The 25608-nt window shown below is 33.3% G+C and overlaps 1 protein-coding gene across 6 annotated transcripts in view; it reads left to right on the top strand.

The window, feature by feature from the left end:
• LOC126890792 (glycoprotein 3-alpha-L-fucosyltransferase A-like) overlaps positions 1-25236 on the top strand; it is a 319356-nt gene extending 294120 nt beyond the window's left edge. For 5 of the 6 annotated variants that reach the window (XM_050659984.1, XM_050659985.1, XM_050659981.1 and 2 more), the window contains exon 8: positions 18295-25236. In XM_050659984.1, the coding sequence (XP_050515941.1) occupies positions 18295-18560 (266 nt within the window). In that variant the 3' untranslated portion in view covers positions 18561-25236. The remainder of the gene's footprint in view (positions 1-18294) is intronic. The other variant, XR_007700463.1, reaches the window with a different exon arrangement.
• The last annotated feature ends 372 nt before the right edge of the window (positions 25237-25608 follow it).

The raw sequence follows: 25608 nt of genomic DNA, 5'->3' as shown, positions 1-25608 counted from the left end.
TAAAAGTTAATAAAAAACCATGACGCATTAAACATTTCGATACTCACGAGATGATACGCCTTTTCTATTGACTTATCCCAGGTACCAGTTGAAAAATAGCAACCAGTAATTTTTCGGTTTTAAAATGTTTCGCTTCCTGAGGTACCTATTTATTATTTCCTTGTAAATCCGTTACGTCATCCAATTTTTATGTTGTCATTTTCGCATTGCGTATTTTTTTTATACAGTAGATTTTTTTTATTTAAATTAACACACCAACTGGGGACGGTTATTATTACCTACTACAATCTGATCACAACTTTTGATCAATGTATAGTTTTGTTTTAACCAGTGGCGTACTGAGCATGGTCCCGCGGAACCATGTTTTTTTTGCTAATTTTTTTGTTTCTAATTTGATGGGGACATTTTGAACCACACAAGTACATACTAGGAAACGTAACTGCTTAATAAATTTTAATTTTTATGTGTGTACGAAAAATACCTATTTATCAAAAAATTTGATAACAAAATTTATTAAGAAACATAGGGAACGCTTTTGTAAGGTACCTTTTACCAGATTAAACCGAAACCCTCGTTTCACCACTTCTTATAATAACTGCCGGTGCCTGACAAAACACGTGCTAACACTTATACTTGAAAACACTTATATTTTTATATATTAGCATGATCCATGAATAAGCTGTAAACTGCAAAGTTGCAGAAATAACTGAGATACTCAATGCAAGTTTTATAGGGTGGATCATAAAAATAATCCCAAGCTCGATGCTCCTTTTTTTCGTATTTATTGCACCCTCTTCAGCCTCTACTTTTAGGTAATTTTTAATAACTGATAAATTCTAAATATAGACAATTAATAGTGGTAAGGATAAATATAGACACTAATTTTTTTTAAGAAAATCTCGTCGTTTGATTAAATATATCAACCCCACCGATCCAAGTTTTTTATATTTTTTATTTAACCGTTTTGTCTCCCTAGAAGTTTGTATGTAATACAAACTTATAACTCATTAATAAATGTATCATATGCAATTTGAGAATCTATTTTGTTGATATAAATGTCATTCCAGTGTTAATTTTTTTAAAGCTGTAGAAGTTTTACGATATTGGTTCTTAATTTATTATGACTGGAGATTTAGATGTAGAAAATTTTTGAGTTTCATTATTTATAAAAACGGCTGGCGTAAAGTGATCAGTACTGTCAGTATGAAAAAAGATAGGATTAATATTAATTTACTGCTTTAATAGTCCACTCACTCACGGTAACATATTAAAAAACCTGCAAACCAAAAAATTTTAATTTACTGTTTGAATAGTCTCACTCACGGTAAAATATTGAAAAAGCTGCAAACCAAAAAATTTTAACGAACGGCTTGGATTGACATGAAATTTGGCATACACATAGCTAATATTTCAAAGAAAAAAGTCATATTGTGCCAATGTGTGCTTTTGCCCTGGGGGTGACTTTCACCCCTTCTCGGGACTGGAAAAACATACGTTCAAATTAAGTCCTGAATTTCAGGAACTAACTAATTCTAAGCAACTTTTTTTCTATACTGTTTTTTACTAAGTCAATAGTCTTCGAGTTATTTGCAAGTGAAAATGTTTATTTTTGTACACAAAAGCACATTTTCAGGCGCTTTTCCGCAAATAACTCAAAGAGTAAGTATTTTATCAAAAAATACTATTAGCAAAAATATAGCTTATAAGAAAGTAAACAAATGGTGTATATATAAAGTCTGTAGACACCGTAGAAGCAGAGTTGCAGCTAACACGGTTTGGTTTGTTAATCGTCAAATTACAAATCGAATATTTTAACGTAAAATAACCAAAAAATCAAGCATTTTTCGGGTAAAACTGATTTCAACTTTTTTAAAGTATTTAAAAAAGCTTTTTTTTAATTTCTTACATGAAAAGTAAGTTACGATCAAAATACTGTTGGTCCCTTTTTTTGGTATTAGAATCCGAAATGAAATTAATCGTTACTGCTTCACAAATTACTTTATTTATGTATTTTTTATACGATCTGTAGTTAAATAGGCTTAAACGAGTCACTAATCCGAGTATATGCAAATTTTGAACAGCCATATATTAATCGACGTTTGTCTTCAGGAAAGCAAAAAGTCTAAAATATTTACAATAGCAAAACCTATATTTTTACTACTTGAGATTTTTGGAATCACTAATAATTATTAAATCATTTAAAAAATTTTTTCAAAATTAAAAAAACAATTGTCAGCTACTTTGGGTGCTATGTTTTCTCCGTTCTGCTGTACGGCATGGAAGCTTGGACGCTGAAAAAGATAAACATCAAGAACATTGAGGCATTCGAGATGTGGTGTTATAGGAGAATGTGGAAAATACCATGGACAGAAAGAGTAACAAATCAAGATATTTTGCTAAAGATGGGGAAGGAATGCGAAGTCGTAAAAACCATACAAATGAAAAAACTGGAGTATCTAGGCCACATAATGATAGGAGAAAAGTACTCTCTGTTAAGACTCATAATCCAAGGAAAAATCTCGGGAAAGAGAAATGTGGGACGTAGGAGGATTTCCTGGTTGCGAAATTTAAGGGAGTGGTATGGGTGCAGTTCAATACAGTTGTTCAGAGCTGCAGCCAACAAAGTTAAGATTGCTGTGATGGTAGCCAACCTCCGATAGGAGACGGTACTGCAAGAAGAAGAAGAAGCTACTTTAAAACTCAATTTTTTTCAGAAATGAGCACTTTGAACCGATAAAACTTACAGATCATATTATCATATAAACAATATATAAGTCAAGTAACTTGTGAAGCGATGACGATTAATATCATTTCGATTTGGAATTTGACAAATAAAAACCAACTTTTCATTACCTACGACTCTGCTCCTACTGGGTCTACAGACCTCGTATATGTATACACCACTTTTTTCACTTTTTTATAAGCTATATTTTTACTAAGAATATTTTTTTCGATAAAATACTTTTTGAGTTATTTGCAAAACACCGTCAAAAAACATATTTTTTTTGTTGAAAAATATATTCACTCGCAAATAACTCGAAAATATTGACTTAGTGAAAACAATCTATGAAACTAAAGTTGCTTAGAATAAGTTAGTTTATCCAATTCCGGACTTATCTGAACGTGTGTTTTTCACCCCCGAGAAGGGGTGAAACTCACCCCAGGGCAAAAGCACACATTGGCACAATATCACTTTTTTCCTTTGACATGTTAGCTATATGTATGCCAAATTTCATGTCAATCCAAACGGTTCTTTGTTTGTTTCAAAAACCATGAGTAAATGAACTATAAATTAGCTTGAGTTTTTACAAAAAATATATGATATATTTTATGATATATTATGATAATTTATATTTAATGTTTATTAAAAACTTTTGATATACAATGTGTGTTTTTATTCGGCGGGCGGGCCCGCATCCCAACTGGAACCAGGGCCCGCTGATCTATAAGTACGCCACTGGTTCTAACTTACATTTCTACAGGGGTAGATAAACTAAAAGCTCACTCAATAGTGTTCCTTGGGTACTAACGAACTTATAAATACACTACTGCGCACAATGCTCTCTCTGCTTTTTAACACTGATCACATCACCAACAAATGGCTTCCTGCTCTTGAGTCTTCTTGCAATCTTTTAATGACGCATATTTTAATATAAAATTGTCAGTTACTCTTCAATAGACTCGTATGACTGTTTTCTGGTTCCAATACAAGTTTTCTATAGTACGCAGGTCTCTACCATCAATTGCTTTGGTTCTTAAATATATTCACGATAGTAGCGGCATTCTTGGAGGAGTATATCGTCGCTTGGATGCAGAAGTAGCCTAAGTCACAAAATGTTAATTTTACAGGAGAGCATTTTTTTAATTTTTTTCCCAAAATATTATAAAATTCTTTTATCAGAAAATTGTATGACAATATTTTAGCAGCTACTTTCCATACAGTTCATTGCTTTCACGATAAAAGCCACGTTCTAAAAATAAAATGGACATAGAATAGTAAAGTACCAACTGATGTAGTCTATATCCAAATTTGGACATAGAATATACTTACATGGAAGTACTTAGGCTAGTTCTGCTTCATCCATAATATTAATAAACTAATCATGTAGTAGGTATAGGTAAAAATTATTTTAACAAAAACAGTGTACTTACTCATAAATCATATATTGTTGGCTTTCATGTTTAAAAAATAAGTTTTGAAAACAAATGGGCCGTGAAAAAAAGACAAAAATATTATTACTTTAAAAAAGTTGAACACATGGAACAAAATAGGAAATAAATCGCATAAATTTAACTTAAAATTAGGAACTAATAGTAAACAGTTATGAAAATTTAAGCATCAACATCTGAGTCTTCCCCTGCTTTTTTTCGTCATAAGGAAGGTTTTTAAAAAAGTCATGATATTGACATGAAATAACTTTCTTCTGGCAAAGAAATTGCAAATGATCGTATTTCTTTTTTGTTAATGGAATCTGTCTCATATAGTTCGGCTTCAGTTCAATATCTTCTATGTTAATTTGGAGTATCTTTCTACCCTTTTTAACCAGATTATTTTTTTTAATTCAATGTCTTCAAAATTGTATTTAAATAAACACATGTTTGGATAGTCTGGATGGGTTTGTAGAATTCTTAATTTGTTCCAGTAAACTTTCTTATTGTCTCATCCTTGTCCCAATTGATGGATGTTTTTCCTTGAAGTTCTTTTAAATCAAATATATTTTCTTGGTCTAATTCAATGACGTTATACGGGTTGTTCCTCTTTGCTGTTCTGACAATTGTGTACCATTGATGAGGAGAATAGACTGGAATATTACGTGATGCTCTTTCAATCACACTATGAATACTATCTCCCTCATTTTGTGTGTGCCCTCGTTCCAGAAAGCTGTGACAGATTTTTACCTTATATAATTGAGTAATGTAATTGTATAAGGAAAATAAGTATTTATTTCTGTTTTGCCCGGCACAATTGTCAGAAAAAAATGAAAACTCATTCCTACCTTGTTCAATATTTTGCTTTATAAAATTCAAAAGGCAACTACCTATTTCACAAGAGCCCCTCTTGCCTATAGTCTCGTACCACATATAACAAGTGCATTCCTTATTACCCAGATTGAAAATAGTAAAGTTATAAGTTGATAATTTTAGCTTATAATAAGCTAATCCAACTTCCGACTTTGGTACTGTAAGTATTTGTTGTAAATCGAATACTGCACAACAAATCTGTTGATTCTCCTCAGCTCTTTTTTTTCTGCATCCTTAAATTCCCTGGCTAAATTCTTATTTTTCAAGTGCAGTTGATGCATTTCTTCAGCTGCTAATTTCTCTTCAGTAGACGATTGTTCGAATCCATGACAAATATCGCACAAGTCTTTCTTTGGCTAAAAGAATGACATATTAAAATCGGAATTAAAGACAAATCTGTATACACTTTCCGTTGCTACTTCAGTAATGTTCCTGTCGGAACAATATTCCTTATATAAAGAATACATTCTGGAAATATTAAGAGATGCAGGTAAATATAAGCGTGTTGTATTTTTTCTGCAATAGTGACTTTCAATGGTCTGAAAGGAATTTATATGTTCCCGAACTGATTCTTTCACAGATTCATTGAGTAATGAGTTTTTGCATGCCTTTCCTCTTCTATCTTCGGAAACCATACCAGTGGAACAAGTTTTATTAAACACAGTTTTAACTACCTGAGCAATTATACATAGAGTATTTAAAAAGAAAATCTTACACACAGGTACTTTGATGTTATCTTTTATGAAAGAATAATCATATGTGAACGCTCTTCTACTCTGTTGGTTTGGAGAAGACGATTCTTCATTTTCCTCTGCAGCAATATTTCCATTCTTTCTTTTAATTCTTGTTCGTTCTTTATTTTTTCTTTGTACTAATTTTGAAATGAAATATCGTTGTCTGTTGATGTCTCCAAGATTCCAGTAACGACCAAATATAGATTGTCTTTCTTTTTCAGAAATCTTCTCGTTACATTTCATTCTACAATTACACGGATCTTTCATTTTGCGGGATGGTTGACGTTTATTTTTCCAAGTCTTATATTCTTTGCCGCTATTTCGAGATGACTTTATTACATTTCTTCTCCAGGCAGTCGGATTTCTTTTTCTTTTGCGTGACTTTCTTATTGCGACTTTTTCTTGATCAGGCTCGTGATCCAACAAAACAAATTCGGGATCATTTTCATCGTTATCCGAAGCATAAGCATTTCTTCTCCAGGCAGTCGGATTTCTTTTTCTTTTGCGTGACTTTCTTATTGCGACTTCTTCTTGATCAGGCTCGTGATCCAACAAAACAAATTCGGGATCATTTTCATCGTTATCCGAAGCATAAGGATCAGACTCAGAGGATGACATGTACAAATCATTTTCAAATAAATTCGTGTTAACCAATTTGACAGATCTTCTGGTTTTGGAATCACTAGATTGGTCGAACAGTTTTTTTGGCGATGATTTGTGATGCTCACTTGGCTTGAAACTGTTAGATTCTTCAGTATCGTTTGTCTCGATAAATATTTCTCGTAATGGTTTTGCCGATGTCTCATCAAATGAATTGGAATTAAAGTATGTTAAAGTTTCCCAAAAATGTTGTAGCACAGTCGATGGTTCTAAATTTGCAGAATCCATTAACTTAACGGCATATTTTGGAGGTATCACATCATCATTGGCCGCTGAAGTTAACATTTTATCTGAAACAACAATAATGTTTATTGCCTATGTTTATTATCTAAAATAGTTTCATTGAGAACAAACTTTAGACCTACTCACTATAAGATAAAGTCACGCTATATTGACATTCCTGCGACGTTTTTAAAATTTTTTCATCTAGATCTAGACTATTAAGCACAAAAAATAGTTCACGTAATGTTTGTGAAGACCAACTTTTAGAAAGCTTATTAGATAAAAATTTTTTTAAAGTAAGTATTTAAAATATTTAAATAATATTTTGTTTAATGACTTTAGTAAATGTATATTATGTATTACACAAAAGAAAGCTATATGAAAATGATAGGGGATCAACAATGAATGCGAAGTAGATAAGAATGGGCTTATAGGGAGTCAATAATGGATGAACCAGCATTTTTTTAATATTTCCCCTTTTTATCAAGCAATATAATTTTATTAGATGGAAAATGGTAATTTTTGACGTATTCTCAGATTCACGCATAAATAATCTAATCAAAAAATTTAATAAAAATGCTGTTTAACTAAAATATTATGCAAATGAAATTTGCCTGTTTGACATAAAAAAATGAAAATAATAGTAAATAGAAAAAAAAACGAACAATAAATTTTTGTCTTACCTGTACATTGGTTCTTGTTTACTTCAAGCAACTTAAGTATCTTTGTACTTCGAGAGTTCAGGTCAAATAATTTTTGATTGAACATAATATAAATTCTTATCGAGCTACTGTTATCTCAAATCGCGAATAAGCCTATCTCCTCAATATCTTTACGTAAACTTATGCTGAACTATTCTATCTTCACGGTAAACTTATGCAGAACTAGTCTATGTCCGCGTAAAGGCTCATCCACATTATGCCATGCCTTGCCGATCGGTATTGCCGATCGGCAAAGCCGCATGTAGTACGGACGCAATTGCGGCTTGGGTTCGGGGCCGAAAGCCGAACCGATTCCAAACCCGATTGATGGCGGTCTCGATGAAAGAGAACCGTACCGATCAGTGTAGTGTGTACGTTTTGTAGGCAATCCTCGTCGGCATTCAGTGAGGGATCAGTGCAATTGATCACGAAGACATCTCGTGGCCTGTCGATTCACAATAATTGTGTGCTTTATTGTTATTCGGGAAATGGAGTGGAATGAAGAAAATACACAAAACCTACTTGAAATGTATCATGAGCGCCCCGTTCTGTGGAACAGCCGATTGGCAGATTATAAAGACCGGAACAAACGTCGCGATGCATTGTTGGAAATAAGCGTATCTTTTGGAGTGGAGAAAGAGGAAATCGAAAAAAAGATTAGATATCTCTTAAGTCACTTTGCACGGGAAGTAAAAAAAGAGAAAGATTCAGAAAAAAGTGGTAATGGAACCGTAGAAACTTACAAAAGTAAATGGTTTGCGTATAAGTTAATGGAATTTCTGAAGGATAAGAATAAACCTATTGTAACGCAAGATTCAGAGGTATGTATATCATATTTACACTGTAGTAGATACTTTATTCATTCTTAATAATTGAGTTCATATTTATACATAAATTTGAAAATATTGATATAATCATATTGGTATATCGTATTTCATTTATCATATTGAAAAGGCAATGCTCCTTCTTGAGAAATGAAGAATTCGGCCAATTCGTTTCTCACATTTTGTGCCGCAGCTCCACTCCTTCTTGCCCTTCTGCCAAAACTGAGCAATTCATTAGAGGAAGCATTTCGTTTCCAAAGCCCAGGATTAATTGCTCCAGTATCCGAACATTCTACATCAATCATTCCAGGTGGAGTGTAAAGATTTCTTGAAGTGTTTTTTCGCAAGAAATTGTGTAGGTGAATTAAGGCCAAAACTACGTTCGTTGCAGTTTCTGGTTCCAACAACATGGGCCTACGAAGCACTCGGAAAACAGCACTTAAAATGCCAAAAGCATTTTCTGACACTCTTCTTGCGCGGCTCAATCGATAGTTGAATATTCTATTTTTTGAACCTTTTTCCTGATGTCCTGCGAATGGCTTCATTATGTTTGTTGATAGTGGGAATGCGTCATCCGCCACAAAAACAAATGGAACATCAGTGCTTCGTCCTAGTAATGAACAAGCAGGTGGAAGGTTTAGGGTATTTTCTTCAAGGCACTCTTTGAAATATGAATCGTTGAATACGCCCCCGTCCGATATTCGTCCCTGACATCCCACGTTTGCAAATATAAAATTATAATTTGCGTCTACAACAGCGAACAAGACAATGCTAAAGAAGCTCTTGTAGTTGAAAAAATCGGTTCCTGAATTTATAGGAGCTTGTATTGATATATGTTTGCCGTCCATAGCTCCGACACAATTTGGAAAATTCCATTTGTCGTTGAACTGCTTGGCTATAAAGTACCAACTTTCGTTAGTTTTAGTCATCTGAAAATAAAAGTTACATACCATAAACAGACGAACGAACTATAAATTGCAAAGAAAAAAGTGGATTAATTTAGAAATTAATATTTTGTTTCAGGGTAAACGAAAACGAAAGGAAGAAGATTCACAAGAAGTAGAAACAAACGATGGAGAAGAGTCGCTACAAGTATTGGAACAGAGCATTGATGGTTCCGAAAATGAGGTTGGAACAACAGCTCAATCTCAATCTAAATCAAACTCAATTAACATTGTGAAGTCCCGTGGTCGAAAAAGTATGGCTACTAATTTACCAATTGTAAACGAGGCAGTGAATCTTATGCGATCTATTACTACTAAAAGGGCTGAAAAGGATGAATTTTCATTGTTTGGTGAACAAGTTGCAATGAAGCTTCGAAAAATTGTGTCGCCATTTGCTAGATTTTCCGTTCAGAATATAATTAATACTGTTCTATTTGAAGCAGAAATGGGCAAATACGATAATCCTCATTTCATAAATCATTCTCATCCATCTACTCCACAAGCATATCCACTGCAATCATTCAATGTTGCCCATAATTCAATACCATCTCCAGGACATTACCCCAATACATTAAGTGGTCGGAGTTCGACATCAACTTCTACTATTAATCAAGATGAGGACATTCATACTCTCTTATTGACGTTGTAATTTCTTATATTTTTAAATATATAACAAACTACGATGAATAGTTATTTTTTCTTACCTTTACGTAATTTTGAAGAGCATCTATGAGCGCTTTGCATACCTCTGCAACACATTTTGAAATAGTTTGCTTAGATATTTTGAAGGTATACATGAGAGAATGGTAGGAATCTCCACTGGCAAAAAAACGTAGCGTAACTGCAAGTCGTTCAGAGGCAGGAATTGCTGCTGTAAATGACGTATCTTTTCTTGAAATAACAGGTCCAATCAAATCTAATAATGTTTGGAAATCTGTTTTGGTCATTCGAAAAAAATTTCTGAATCCTGCGTCACATCTATATTCCAAATTTAATTCATCTGCGTCGTCAGAAATCAAATCTTTCATAAGATCCGTGGCACTGTACCTATTACGACTTCTGAGGCTTGGGCGAACCCAAAACCTCTTGGGACGTTTATATGAAGTAGAGGCAATTATTACAACAGCTGCAGCCGCAAGAATCATATCATCCTCTTCTGAACTCATTATTGACACGCAACACTGTACAATTGCTACGTACACACTACAAATATTGTGTGGACACCAGCGACACCAATCGGTTTTGCCGATCGGCAATACCGATCGGCAAGGTATGGCATAATGTGGATGCGCCTTAAGCGATGGACATGCGATCGGTTCACTGCCGCGCTCTTACATATACTGATTCTGCAGCATGTCTGCATGAAAACTAACAACGGTACTGAACATAGGCTAGTTCGAAGTTTAACCGATACGGGCGCTATTTGTAAAGATTGACTTACAATACTTCTGCATCCAATGTAACGATGCTCTTACTTTCAAATGGACATAAAATATCAAATTAGGCAAAAATGGACATAGGCTACTTCTGCATCCAAGTGACGATATATTTAAGCCAAAAAGTGACTCACATGTACCCATCGCAATCATAAATCCAAACTGGGTTTCATCTGGGTCTCTTTTGTAATGACTCAGGTATTATTCTTTCATGAATAATGCAAAGAAAAATTTTCAATGTGTGGCTCATTAGATTAATAATTAACCTGTATTAGTTCTGCATCTTTTCTCCCGTTGCTTCTTCGGAATTGCTATAAAGACAGAATTAAGTCATTCTTCGGGTATTTCACTAGTTGTATACGCACGTCATTAAAAAGTTTAACTATAGCATTGATGTGGCATCTTGTATCATTTTAAGAGTTCAGCTGGGATGTTGTCCGGTCTAGTTTTAGCTGATATTATTGAATGAACAACTTCTTCTTCTTAAAGTGTTCTCTCCTCAATGGAGGTTGGCTACTACAATTGCAAACTCTTCTCTGTTTTCATCTGTTCTTATTAGCTGTTCAAAAGTTAGCCCTGTCCATTGTCGGATGTTTCTGAGCCTTGATAGTATTTTCCTTCCTAGTCCTCTCTTTCCCTCGACCTTTCCTTTCACTATAAGTTGAGCATATTGGTACTTATTATTTCTCAGTATGTAGCCTAGGTAATGTATGATGTTTTCCTAACTTTCGCTGTGTTGAAAAATTCTCTTTCCTTGCCTATTAAGCCGGGTCCAGACACGTGTAACGTGTAATGTAAGATTACGTGCAATTTAGCATCAACAGTGTGGACGTCACACGAACGTCCATACGAATCGTTTAACGAATCTTGGTTTCCACTCAGTTGCTACGAACAGCCGAATAGGGATGTCGTGACAGCAGGTAGGTACTGCTTTTATTTGTATATATTTACTAACTGAAGACCGGAAATAACGTTCGGTGCGTCAATGGTGGAAAACTGATTTGTATCAGAAAATATATAGTTTACTTGAGGAACTAAAATCTCAGCAAATGAGTGGCCAATATTAAAACTTTACCCGGATGCCGCTTACTGATTTTGAATATTTATTAACATAGGTAGATTTCATCTAAAATATTAAGACAAGATACTGTCATGAAATCTGCAAATTCACAACAAGAGAGACTGGCACTAACATTAAGTTTTTTGACAACAAGAGATTCATATTCTTCTTCTTCTGGTTCCTATCCGTTTCGGATGAAAGAAATCATATTGGCAATCATAATCTTGCTCGCTGCGGTTCGAAACGATGTTCCCAAATTCCTCACCCATGATATTCTCCTTCTACCGGATCCTCGCTTACCTTTGACTTTACTTTGCAATATGGACTGCAGCATAACGTGTCCCAGATACTGTAATCTATAAAGCCACATCTCAAATGCTTTAAGTTTTTTAATAGTGGTTTCTGTAAGCGTCCATGCCTCCGCTGCGTACAATAATACAGCGAAAACGTAACATCTGAAATGTCTCATATTTGTATTTAGGGATATGTTGTGGCTTTTGAAGATGGAGCTCATTTCGTTAAACACCGTTCTTACCTTTCCTATGCAGCACTTTATTTCCTGTACATTTGTACATTGCTCCACTGCTCATTTATAATAGTTCTCAGGTAGCAATACTGTTTTATAGCCTTGGTGCCAATCAAAAATAATACTATAACGGCCGGTTTCACAAGTCGAAGTTAACTTGTGGTTAAGAGATAACCAGAAGTTACCCCGAAATATGTGTTTCACAATATCAGGTCAACGGCGAAGTTGTGGTTAACCGACAGAATTTTTAACCAGAGCTTGGAGTGATGGTTAAGCTCTTAACCAGAGGTTATCCTAACCTAATTTCGTTTTATTGACAGGACAGAGTGTATACACGTAAATTATTAATTACAGATATGAATTTATATGATGTACTTAAATGCGTTTAGCATTTCAGCGGCCAATAATTGTTCGATTTTTAAATGATTTGCTTCCTGGGGTTATTATTAATACATACTATAGTCTCTTCCTTGCTACATGTTTTTATATTAACAATTTAATTTTAACAATATTGGCAGAAGACCTCAAAACAAATAGTATTCTTAAACAAAACTTAAAATGTATAATGTGCATGTAATATACAGTGTGTGTACTTTAGTTGGCCACGTATGGGAAGCATTTTTAATATTAATTTTACGAAAAAAAGATACTTCAAAAAAGATTTGCATAGTAATTTTTATGGTCCAAAATCTAAGATGCAACCATCATGTATCAAATTTTATTAATCCCATAGGAGGTATGTTAAAATATATGAATTTTTAAAGCAAGGTAGCAAGAATCAACATCAAAAATATGATTATGCAAATCAACCACAAGTCTGACTGAATATCCTAACCACACATATACACACACACATTTATTTTTCCTTAATCTGCAAAATAAACTCCACAACTAAATATAAAATCCTTAAAAAATATATACAACAAATTAATAGTCATAAAGAAATATAACAATTTATTGAATTTATCCTAATAAAAATCAATCGAAGCTCATCTGACTGATCAGCTGATTTGATAATTCTTCCATAAAAATGTTATTTCTGGTGATCATTGTCCATAATTTCCTACCAACATAAGAAAAATAAAACAAAACTTACGGTCAACTAACCATGATTGAATCTGTGGTTGTGAAACAGCAACTGTCAGTTAGACTGTGGGTAAAGGTTAGTTGACCGCTAGGGTTAACCACAGATTGTGAAACCGGCCGTAACTGGGATATTCTAATAACCGATCATTGGTGGCTATTAGAAATAAATGTACTAAATATAATTATGATAATGATAATAGTACATACGATGTACATACTATATATGTACATATTACATACATATATATTTATATGGTTTTAGGCCTTTTTATGTCAATGATACATCAATGTAACCTATTTTATTAAAAAACCAAATAACGTTTTCTGTGCACGCATCTATTAATAAACATGAAATGCATACGATATGTAGATATGAAGCATTTTATGTAGGTACATATTTTCCTATTAAAATACATACAATTCGACAAATGAGACCTGGCGGCTGACCTTGCCTGAAAATACACAGCGATAAATGCACAATACGGCAAGGTCACGCGCCAGGTCTCGCTTGTCCAATGAGAATTACTTATTTACTCTCGAAAAAATTTTTGGATCCCAAATACCGGGGTTTTGTTGGTATAAGCAGGTAGATTCGTCAAGCGATTGCTCGCCACACGTCCAAACGGTACAACTTTCACGAATGCCGTCCAAACGGGTACTGCGAGCGCCTTTGTGTTCACGAAAAAACCGACTGACGCCGGGTCCCGGCGAGCTCCAGCGCGAATGGTACATGTAATGCTCGCAGTGCCGTCCAAACGCAGAATTCGCGTTTCATTACACGTTACGTTACGCATTACATTACACGTGTCTGGACCCGGCTTTATGTGCAGCACTTCTTCGTTTGAGGTATGCGATAGCCATGGGGATTGTCCGGTAGATCCCCATTTCAAGGGCCTTAAATTTATTTACGGTTGATGTTTTAAGGGTCCATGTCTCAACTGCATAGAGAAGAGTCGACCAGACGTAGCATTTTGATAAACGTAGTTGAATTTCGAGTTTTATTCGAGAATCACAAAGCATTTTTTTTATTATTTCGAAAAATTTTCTGGCCTGTTCTATTTTTGATCTTATTTCTAGATCAGAATTTGTACTGCTATAGATTCAACATCCCAGGTACTTAAATCTATTGACCTGTTCTAAAATGTGCCCATTTATTGTGCAATGTTAAGGTACGTTTTGGTTTTTTCGGATTGACATCACTTTGGTTTTTAATGTTTATTTTCACACCAAATTGCTCACAGGTCGAGTTGATCTTGTTGATGAGTCGTTGTAGATTCAAATCAGCAATCAACAATCAGAATCTTCCAGTGCCTCTTTAAATAGAAACTCGGAATCAACAGCAAGGGCGACAGAACACATCCTTGTCTAACTCCATACCTAATTTTTACTTCTACGGATGTGGAACCTTCGATCCTAACTCTGGCGTTTTGGTTCCAGTACAAGTTTTTTAGTAATTTGATATCTTTTCAATCTAAACCGACTTCTTGCAAACGTTCTAGTAGTGTTCCTTGTATTCTCCGTCATTGTCATCTTTTCGATTATATTCTCTTCGTTTGTCCATTAATTGTAAAATCTTTTCTGTTACCCATTTCTGTTTGATAAACAATTCTGAACAACTTCAGATTTTAAAGTTTCAGTTCCTTCTTGATTCATATTGTTCTTTATATTTGGCATGTCATCTTGGAATAATTCAGTTATATTATCACTCCATGTTTCTAGTATTTATCGTTCATCATTAATAACTTTTTCTGCATTATCTACTAGAGTATTAGTGTTTTTGTCATTATATCTAGAGGTCTGCAACTTCACGAAATTTCTTGTACACATTAAACATGTCATGTTCCGTTTCTTATTCTTCCATTTCTGAACATCGTTGTGCCATCCACTTTTCTTTAGCCGCTCATATTTTTTGTTTTATTCCTCTTTGTTTTGTTTGGTATTCATCTATATTGTTCTTGTGTGTCTTCTTTGTTCCATAAGGGTTAGTATTTCTTCTGTCATCCATTGTGGTTTCTTGATTTCTCATCGTCTTTCTCTTTGCTATTATTCCTAGCGGAAAGCTGGTTCAGCTTTCCTAATTTCATGTTTCCATAACTTACTATCTTGGGTCATATTAACATCAATCCCCTTTACTAACATGTCCTGCTTAAGGGTCTCCCCAGGTCCTCTTTAGTTTTTCTCTTCTACTTCTTCCAGGAACCCGCAGTGCAGCTATTCTTCGTATTGGAAGATTAACGTCTCTACGTTGAACATGACCAAACTATCTAACATATGCTCCCTCATTTGGCATCAATTGGTGACACCTCTAAACTTCCTCTAATATACTCATTCCTTATTTATCCTTTTTTATTACTTCTCTCGTACATCCAAACATTCTCATTTCCGCCCCATACATACATTCGTTGTTCCTCTTTCTTTTTTTAATAGCCCAAAATTCAGTTCGGTATATCATAGCCGGTTTTATGACTGTTTTATAGAATTTTCCCTTTAGCTTCAATGGAATTTTTCTGTCACACAACACATCACTCGCTTTCTTCCATTTCATCCATCCAACCCTAATTCTATTGCATGCACCTACATATATTTCCCCATTACTCTGTAATACCGATCCTAGGTACTTAAAACTCCCACTTTTCACAATCATTTCATCATCCAAAGATATTATTTTATTTGTAGTAGCTCCATCTTAAAACGAACAGTCCAAATACTCTGTCTTTGTCCTACTAAGTTTTTAATATGTTCCTTAAAAGCTTGTCTCCACAGTTCCAGTTTTTGTTTTAAGTCACCTTCAATATTTACCACCAAAACAACATCATCAGCATACATTAAGCACCATGGAATGGTATCCTCCAGTAGTTTCACTGTTATCTTCTTCTTCTCGATGGGCCTATCAGTGACGAATGTAGGCGATTATCATAGCAATCTTTATTTTATCTGCAGCAGCGTGAAAAGTTGTAAACATGTTGTGTTGAACCAAGTCCTTAGGCTCTTCAACCAGGATGTTCTTCTTCCTGGATCTCGCTTTCCAAATATCTTTCCTTGCATGATGGCTTGCAGGAGGCCATATCTCCATTCATTTCGCATAATGTGTCCAAAGTATTCAAACTTTCGAGATTTGATGGTGGTCAGGACCTCTCGGTTCTTCTTCATTCTTCTGAGAATCTCCTCATTAGTGACCCGGTCAGTTAACGGGATTTTAAGAATTCTCCGATATAGCCAGATCTCAAATGCTTCTATTCTTGATTCAAGGCTGTTATCCGATCCAAAACTATTGATAATAAATAAGGTCTAAGGTCTAAGCACCGAGCCTTAGTGCAATGCTACTTTCACATGAAATTTATCAGTCTCTCCCACACCTGTCCTCACACTATAATACACTATAATGTTTCTCCCTCATACATACCTCTCACAATCTTTACATATTCACCGGGACTCCTTTCTTATTGAGTGCCCTCCACAGAATCTCTCAAAGAACTCGATCATATGCCTTCGCAAGATCAATGAATGAGTAACATATGAGCGTTTGATTCTTTATTTTTCTATTTTTTCATCAATTACCTTAAAATGATGGTTTCTTGATTTCTATAACCTTTATAAAAAAAAGAATGTGTGAAAAATTAACAATAATTACCAAAAATTAATCAAAACCTAACAATACCAAAAATTAAAAAAAAAAATGAATATGAACCGTCCGGGATTTGAACCCGCGATCTCTCGATCTCTGGTTCAATGCCATACCAACCGAGCTATCAAGCCCCGTGCTATTGATGTGTCGAATATAATTACACATCAAGGTGATAAATTGATCAAAGTGAAGAATAAAAATAGATATTTTATTATCTTACGCCCGAGGAAGACAAATCCTAACACACAAAAATTATAATAAATAATACATTTACTAAGAACACTAATGAGAACACATAATTTGAAAGATTAGCAACGAACTACATACTGTCTGTCTGCGCATGCGCCAGGAAATCATAAAATTTCACCCTCGATCGTAAAGAAGTATAACTTCAAAAAAAAATGGTACCTATAAGAAAAAAAGAATGTGTGTGTACTTTGTACGCACGTAAGAAGTTATACTTCTATTATATGATTTAAACGAAATTAATATACTTTTTATTTATATTTTGTTTAAATATTAAACTAATTTATACTTACTACTTCTCAAACATTTTTATTAGAACAGTGCCAAAAATTAAAATAATAAAAGAATAAAACACACACAAACACATTAAACAAGCCACAAATGATGTCTGAACATTAATTGTCGAAAAATTTTTTAACTAAATACGTATTTTCTGAAAATACAATTATATAATAAATATACTTACAATCATAAAATGTATTAAAAAAAACAAAAAAGAAAGTTTATATTGGGACTCGAACCAGCGCTGATAAGAGCGGTTGGTATTGGAATTCATTCGCCTTCTCCGCTTAGCCACAGACACTATATGTCATTATTTACGAAGATCGACTAACTAAACTGATTAAACTTGTGATATTTTGAAAATTGATCAAATTATTTTAATTTTGAATTGAAATGATTTAGAATTGAAAAAATACAACAAAACATAGAGTCAAAAAACAATATATTAGGTGAATATTGATAGAAATTTTGATGGTAATCAAATTATATAAATAAAACTATTACATACTATGTATTTTGGCAGATCAAATAGGTAGGTTTATACCCATGATACATTAACAATTATTACGTACCTGTTGCTTTTAAAAACTATTTAAAAGTCACTACAATATTATAAACTTTTTTGTTTCTGTCCTGTCCTTCAACAATAAAACTAATATGTTATACATTTGTTTACCTTTACCTTTACCTCCAAACCACAGCTGCCATATCGGATAATTTTTGACATGTCATTTGAACATCCAATCAGAACAAAGTTATAATGCGCATGCGCCGGGCTGATAGGTTTTAACATATAAAAAAATCACCCTCTATCGCCGGTAAAGAAGTATAACTTCAAAAATTGTTAATATTGTGTAATGAAATATTGTTAAATTGTCTCCTCCTCCATATGTAACGATATATTTAAAGTACAATTTTTTTTGCAGGTTCCTATATTCACGTAGATGAATTCGCCGGTCCTCAAGAACTGGCCGCTTACCTCCACCGACTAGATAACGATAACAACTTATACAATTCCTACTTCAAATGGAAAGGCACCGGAGAATTTATCAACACATACTTCTGGTGCCGCTTGTGCGCCATGATGCACGCGCCTCAATCGACACAGCGGCACTACGAGGACGTCAACGATTGGTGGAGGGGCCCTGGTGTATGCACCACCAAGTCTTGGAGAAACGCTGAATTCGTTTAGGCATCCTTTGGAAGTTTTAGATCAACCTCTCCGGTGATAATAAAACGACGTGATCGATTAATTATTGAACCGTCCTCGTATAGTTATGTTTAGAGTCAGAGGCGGTTTTAACGTTAATAAAACTAGCAAATTTCTTAAACTTTGGTTTGTAGTTTACTGGTTAAAAATAGAGCGATAGCCAGTTACACAGATATTTTCGAGACAGTTATTGCTTTCTTAATTGGAACGTCCTTAAAAATACTTTGTTTGGTTCTTTAATATATAGTTTCTCCATTCTTTCTAACTGTGTATGGTTTATTGTAATAATGCTAATGATAATTATTTGTGTCTTCTTAAAGTTTAGTTAGGCCATATTATTTATTTAGTCTTCTTACAATTTAGTGTTACAAGTCTCTACAACATTATGCATTATCCTTTGGAGCCGCTGTGCACATCTGCCAGTAGGTACATAATGCTGTATCTTCTGCGCATATCTAATATATCTAGTATACAGGGTGAGGCAGATAAAAGTCCTATTAGAAATATCTCGAGAACTAAAGGAAACAGAATTATGAAAATTGAAATGAAGGGGTTTTGAAGAGTGATCTCTTTAGTGAAAATTTTCATCGATTTGCTACTTCCGGTTATACCGGAAGTGGCTTATAACTTCGTTTTTTTAAATGGAACATCCTGTATATTTTTACATTTTTGGATTCTCCTCGTTGTCTTCTTTCTTAAAATATGAGGTTTTGTAATGTTATACAGGGTAGTTTAAAAGATAATTACGTTTTTTTTTCTCAATATCGTAGCAACATTCACACCCTGTAGAATTGTAGTAGTTTGACATCAAAAACTCTATTTATGTTCAAATGATTTTTAATATAGTCTACTATTCTTAAAAATTGTTAGTATAGCTAAATGTTGAATTGTACTATACAGGGTTGGTCAAAACTCGGTAAGAGTATTTTCTGAGTTTTCTTAAATGGAACACCCTATATTTTATTATTGTAATGAAATGATATTTTATGCTACTTTTTTATTTCTTAAGCATTCCCTATACCTAACTGCTTTAATTTGTGAGTTATTGGTGATTCAAGCCAAACATTAATTTCAACAAAAAATACGTGAAATTTTATTAGGTTGGACGTGAAAATATTCAATAACAAATAATTTTTCGGAAATAAATACATACTAATTTAGACTGATCTTTAAAATTGCCAATAATGGTTGAGCTATCAAAATACCTACGTAGTTAACATTCTTGGCGCGATTAACAACTAAGCACAAATTAAAGCATTTAGGTATAGGGAATGTTTAAGAAATAAAAAAGTACCATAAAATGTCTTTTCATTGCAATACTAAAATACAGGGTGTTCCGTTTAAGAAAATTCAGAAAATCCTCATTCCGAGTTTCGACCAACCCTGTATACTAAAATTTAACATTTAGCTTTACTAATAATTTTTAATAATAGTAGACAATATTAAAAATCATTTTAACATTAAAAAAGTTTTTGATATGCAACTACTACAATTCTACAGGGTGTGAAAGTTGCTACGAAATTAATATAAAAACGTAATTAGCTTGTAAACTACCCTGTATAACATTACAAAACCGCATATTTTAAGAAAGAAGACATCGAGTAGAATCTAAAAATGTAAAAATATACAGGGTGTCCCATTTAAAAAAACGAAGTTTTAAGCAACTTCCTTTTAATTTTCATGATTCTGTTGCCTTTAGTTCTCTAAATATTTCTAATAGGCCAGTTATCTGCCTCACCCTATATAAGTTGGCCATTTACTGCATCCATCTGATTCGTCCAAGTTTTCTCTAAAGATGTTTTCAGGGTATATTTTAAATGATGCTGGTGAAAATTCATTTTCGAATCTCACTCTTGCTTTTTGTTGGAGATATAAGTTTGAGATCATTCTTATATCCTTTCCATCGAGTCTTGATGTTTTTAGGATACCAATTATTTTCCTATGCGGTACTTTGTCAAATACGTTCTCAAAATCAATGAAACATGCATACACATCGCAGTTAACATCCCTAGCTCTCTGTATTAGTATTGCAAACTTAAAAGTGCTTCCCTCTTTCCGAGTCCTGCTCTGAATCCAAATTGAACTTCACTTATTATGTGCTCTTCTAATGGACTGTGATAGTCTGAAAAGTTTCCAAACAAAGCAACAATTCACACGTGGTGTTTGTTTTGGTTTTTATAATTAGAATATATTGCTTGTAAGATGTTTAATTCTTAAAAGAATGGTAATGTGTTGGGTACCCGTAATTGTAATCAATGCTCATAGTATATTTCCCACCATATTTCCATATAGGACTGGTTAAGAACCTGAAGATACGCAGTAAGTACTATGTAGTGTGTAAATCCTTGATTTTTGTAAGGACATTTATAAAATTAAAAGCAATATGATTGATATGACTAACAAGGATTGTGTCTTTAGAAAAAATGAGCAGATGATTGTTAAAACAAAATAAAATTAAAAATGATTACACAAATCACGTGTATAAACAATTCTCAGACGTCAAACTTTTGCTTTGTTTGGAAACTTTTTGACGTTTTCACGTCACACTATCACGGTCCATTTGGTGTTTATGTCCGATTACCGATATAAAAATATTCCTTGTATATTTAACATACAGTATGGTGCAAATGAAAGGAATAAATTCGATATTTCGTAAACCGGCGACTTTAAGGAAAAATCTCGAAATAGGTCGATTTTTATTTTTAAATTATGATATTGTGGCATACATATCATATGAGTGAAGTCATCTCTCTGGGCGTGATGACGTCAGTGATGATTTTCTTAAATAGAATAGGGGTCGTGTGCTAGCTCACTTGAAAGGTTATTCAATTATCTATTCAGTAATATAAACAATAACCTAATTATTTATACAAGGTGGCCAAAAAACAGTTTTTTTGAATTAAATTAATTCACAAAAAAAGAAGAATGTATGTAATTTATTGGTTTTCAAAATACATTTTACTGTTGCGAGAAAACAGAAAAAATGTTTATTTCACAAATAAACATTGCTTTTCGCTTAAATTCAATGTTCAAGCCTGCTCCCGCCGGCCACCTGCGTCTTGGAAGTTTGAACATTAAATTTAAGCGAAAAGCAATGTTTATTTGTGAAATAAACATTTTTTTCTGTTTTCTGGCAACAGGAAAATGTATTTTGAATTAAATAGATTACATACCTTCTTCTTTTTTGTGAATTAATTCAAAAAAAAATTGTTTTTGGTCACCCTGTAAAAATAATTATATTAGTTTATATTACTGAATAGATAATTGAATAACCTTTCAAATGAGCTAGCACGCGGTCTCTATTCTCATTTTAAAAAATCATCGATGACGTCATCACGCCCAGATGGATGACGTCACTAGTATGATATATATGCCAAAACATCACAATTTCAAAATAAAAATCGACCTGTTTCAGGATTTTTCCTTAAAGTCGCCAACTTATGAAATAACGAATTTATTCCTTTCATTTGCACCATACTGTATATTATATTCAGTTCTTATAGTTCCTACTCTGTAATCTGTATCATTGCGCTGCGATCTCGAAGCGCACCAGTGGTGGCGTCAAAAACTGAGTAATTTAATTATAATAATATTCTAGACTTATAGCAGATGGAAAGTTTCTTTGTATTGCCTGACTGGCTGGCTGCTTCATATATGTCAAACGAATGACGCTTGAAAATTATTTATAAATTGTCGAATTTTCAAATCTACAAATATTTTTCATACAAAGGTATTCATAAACATTAATAAACTCACATTTATACGTTTTTTCGGCGATCTAATACTTAACACTGGTTGTAGATGTACATAAATACTTAACACTGGTTGTAGATGTATGTACATAAATTATAATACAGTGTCAGAAAATGGGTGCAAATGGGTATCGTTCTTATTAAATAAATAATAAAATTAAATAATTAAAACAAAGATAGATAAAAAAATTAAAAATCTTATACCTATAAATAAGGAAACACATCCTCAAAAATATTTGAAAATATTTATTTTTATATTTAGGCAAATGGTTTATAAGAAATAGCCAATTTCATTTACTTCCGAAGCGTATAACGTATTTAGAGATATTAACTACTACATTTTATAAATGTTTTTATATTTTATATTTGGCGTTTCAAATATATTTGTTTTATTTCTAGTCAAAATGAGTTCTCAAAATACAAATTAAATATTCTTGTTGTACAATAACTTGGCTATACTCATAATATAATAATAATATAATAGGTAATATAAAAATGTCACACATAAATTGTTTCCAAACGTATTAAGGAATTGATTAATAATAAAGTAATAAAATTAAATAGAATTAAAAAAAAATTAAATTAAAATAAGCACAAAGTAAATCACACAGTCGCTGCCTATTAAAAATCAATACCTACCTTCTTCTTCTGCTTAACTGGCTTTAGGGCTTGCGGTGAATCTACGCCGCACACACTATAGCCCTCCATCTTATACGATCTTGCTCTTCCATTTCCCATTGTTATGCCCCAATCCTACATAATTCGGCTTCAACATTATCCTGTCATCTTCTTCTACGACGGCCTACTGATCTGGTCTGGTTTCTCAAAAAACACTCTTACATCTTATCACATGATCTGTCCATTTTATCCGGTTAGCTTTTATTATGTCTGACGATGTTTTCAGTACCATACAGAGTCAACAATTCAGCCTTGGCGCGCCGTCTTCACTCTCCTATTAATTCATCCCTTTGAGGCCAAATATCATTTTGAGAACCTTCCTTTCAAATACCAGCAGCTTATTTATTTTCCCTGGAGTCCATGTTTCACTTCCATTATAACAACTGGACGAATAATTGACATGTCCAGTCTTAATTTAGATTTTTGTTTTAGCAGCTTAGGTCTTAATAATGATGATAGGGAGTATAATACTGTATTATTCTCAGCTATCCTTGCTGAGACCTCTATTTCTATGTGGTTGTTATCTGTGTTTACTGCCCTCAGATATTTAAACTCTATTACTATTTCTAGTTGTGGTTATTAATATTTATGTTCTGCCTAACTCTTGGTCTTGGATTTTTGGTTACTAGCATGTATTTCGTCTTCTCTTTATTTATTCGAAGGCCTAGACTACATGTTCCTGTTTCTTCATCGAGTTGGGAAAATACCTCTCTCATATATCTCTTGTAGAAAGAGCGACTGCACCTAGATCATTAGCAAAGGCCAACAATAGTTTTGATTCTCGATTCGCAAATCCCCCTGCCAGCTCAGATTATATTTTAATTATTGCACTTTCTAACGCTAAATTGAATAGCAATGGTGATAAGAGGTCTCCTTGTCTAAGTCCTGATGTTTTACTAAATGGCATCGGTGTTCCTTTTTTTTACATATTCATATGAGTCTGTCAAATTAGCTCCACTAATTTTCTAGGTATTCCCATTTCTAGCATTGCTAGCCATAGTCTACTTCTTTTTATCGAATCATATGCTTGCTGTAAATCTGCGAAAATTGGGTGTACGGGGTTATTCACTATATTTTGACCCCCCTGTAATAGACTATTTATAAATGAGAATAGGGGTTGTGTGCTAGCTCATTTGAAAGGTTATTAAATTCTCTATTCAGTAATATAAACATTAAGATAATTATTTATAAAGGGTGTACAAAAAAATTTTTAATTAAATTAATTGACACAAAAAGAAGAATGAATGTAATTTTTTTTAATTCAAAATACATTTTACTGCTGTCATTAAACAGAAATAAATGTTTATTAAACAAATAAACATTACTTTTCACTTAAATTCAATGTTCAAGCTGTCACCCATCTGCCTCTTGGCAGTTTGAACATTGAATTTAAGCAAAAAAGCAAGGTTTATTTGTGCAGTTAACTTTTATTTCTGTTTTCTAACAGCAGTAGAAGATATTTTGAATTAAATAAATTACATACATTCTTCTTTTTGTGTCAATTAATTTAATTCAAAAAAAAATTTCGGACCCCCTGTATAAATAATTATCTTAATGTTTATATTACTAAATAGAGAACTAAATAATCTTTTAAATTAGCTAGCACACGACCCCTATTCTCATTTAAAAAAATAGTCGATTACAACATGAAAGCCGCATGGAAAGTCGCCTAGAATATCTTCTGAGCCTCTATAGCAAGATAATTGATGGAATTTTATATGCTGTGCTAATAAGCGATATGCCTCTATAGTTTCGAAATTGTTCTTTGCTCTGCTGATGAAATCGTAATACATAGTATTGATTGGCGCTAGTGACATATATGATATGTCTGATGACGGCGCCGATCGGTGCCACACTTAACGAACACCATATTAATAAGTTACCGAGACAGTTAACTGTTTATATTCACTTTGCGCATGCGTGGATATGAAATGTTTTCAAAACTATTAACACGAATATTATATGAGGATGAAAAAAGTTACCATTTATAATAAACTTTTAGAAATAAGTGTCTGTGAAGTATGTAGAATGGAATTGTTAGTTTATTACCTACGGAAAATGTTATGATCATACTATGTCGTTTAAATTTAAAAAATCTAAAACTTCTGATATATGTTTAGACGCACACACTTGAGTATATACACATGTCATAAGTTATAATAATTTATTACTGTTGTTTTTGTTGGGATTGTATATTATAGACGATAATTTATTAAGTTTTTATTATACTACGTTGTTTTATTTATATCCCTACCCTATCAATGGCAATGGCATACACGTAAAAAAGTGTGATCTAAAGATTTTTCTAAAAGTGTGATCGTATATGTTTTCGTACTAAAAGTGTGATCAAAAGATTTTTCTATTGATCTATGACTATATGCTCAGAAAACTGGAAGAGGAGTACTCCAAGTGGGGTCTTACAATTAATATACAAAAAACCGAGTACTTAGTTGTAGGAGAAACACCAAAAAGTCTACAAATTGAAATTGGAACTCAACAGAAACCTTCAAATACTTAGGAGTCCAAATAACTTCAAAAGCAGAGAGTAACGACGAAATACATTCCAGGATTGGCCAAGCAAGATCAGCCACGCCACCAGA

Source organism: Diabrotica virgifera, chromosome 8 (genome assembly GCF_917563875.1).
Source record: "Diabrotica virgifera virgifera chromosome 8, PGI_DIABVI_V3a".
Lineage (NCBI taxonomy): Eukaryota > Metazoa > Arthropoda > Insecta > Coleoptera > Chrysomelidae > Diabrotica > Diabrotica virgifera.
The sequence above is the reverse complement of the archived record's forward strand: the minus strand, read 5'-3'. Positions and strand labels throughout refer to the sequence as shown.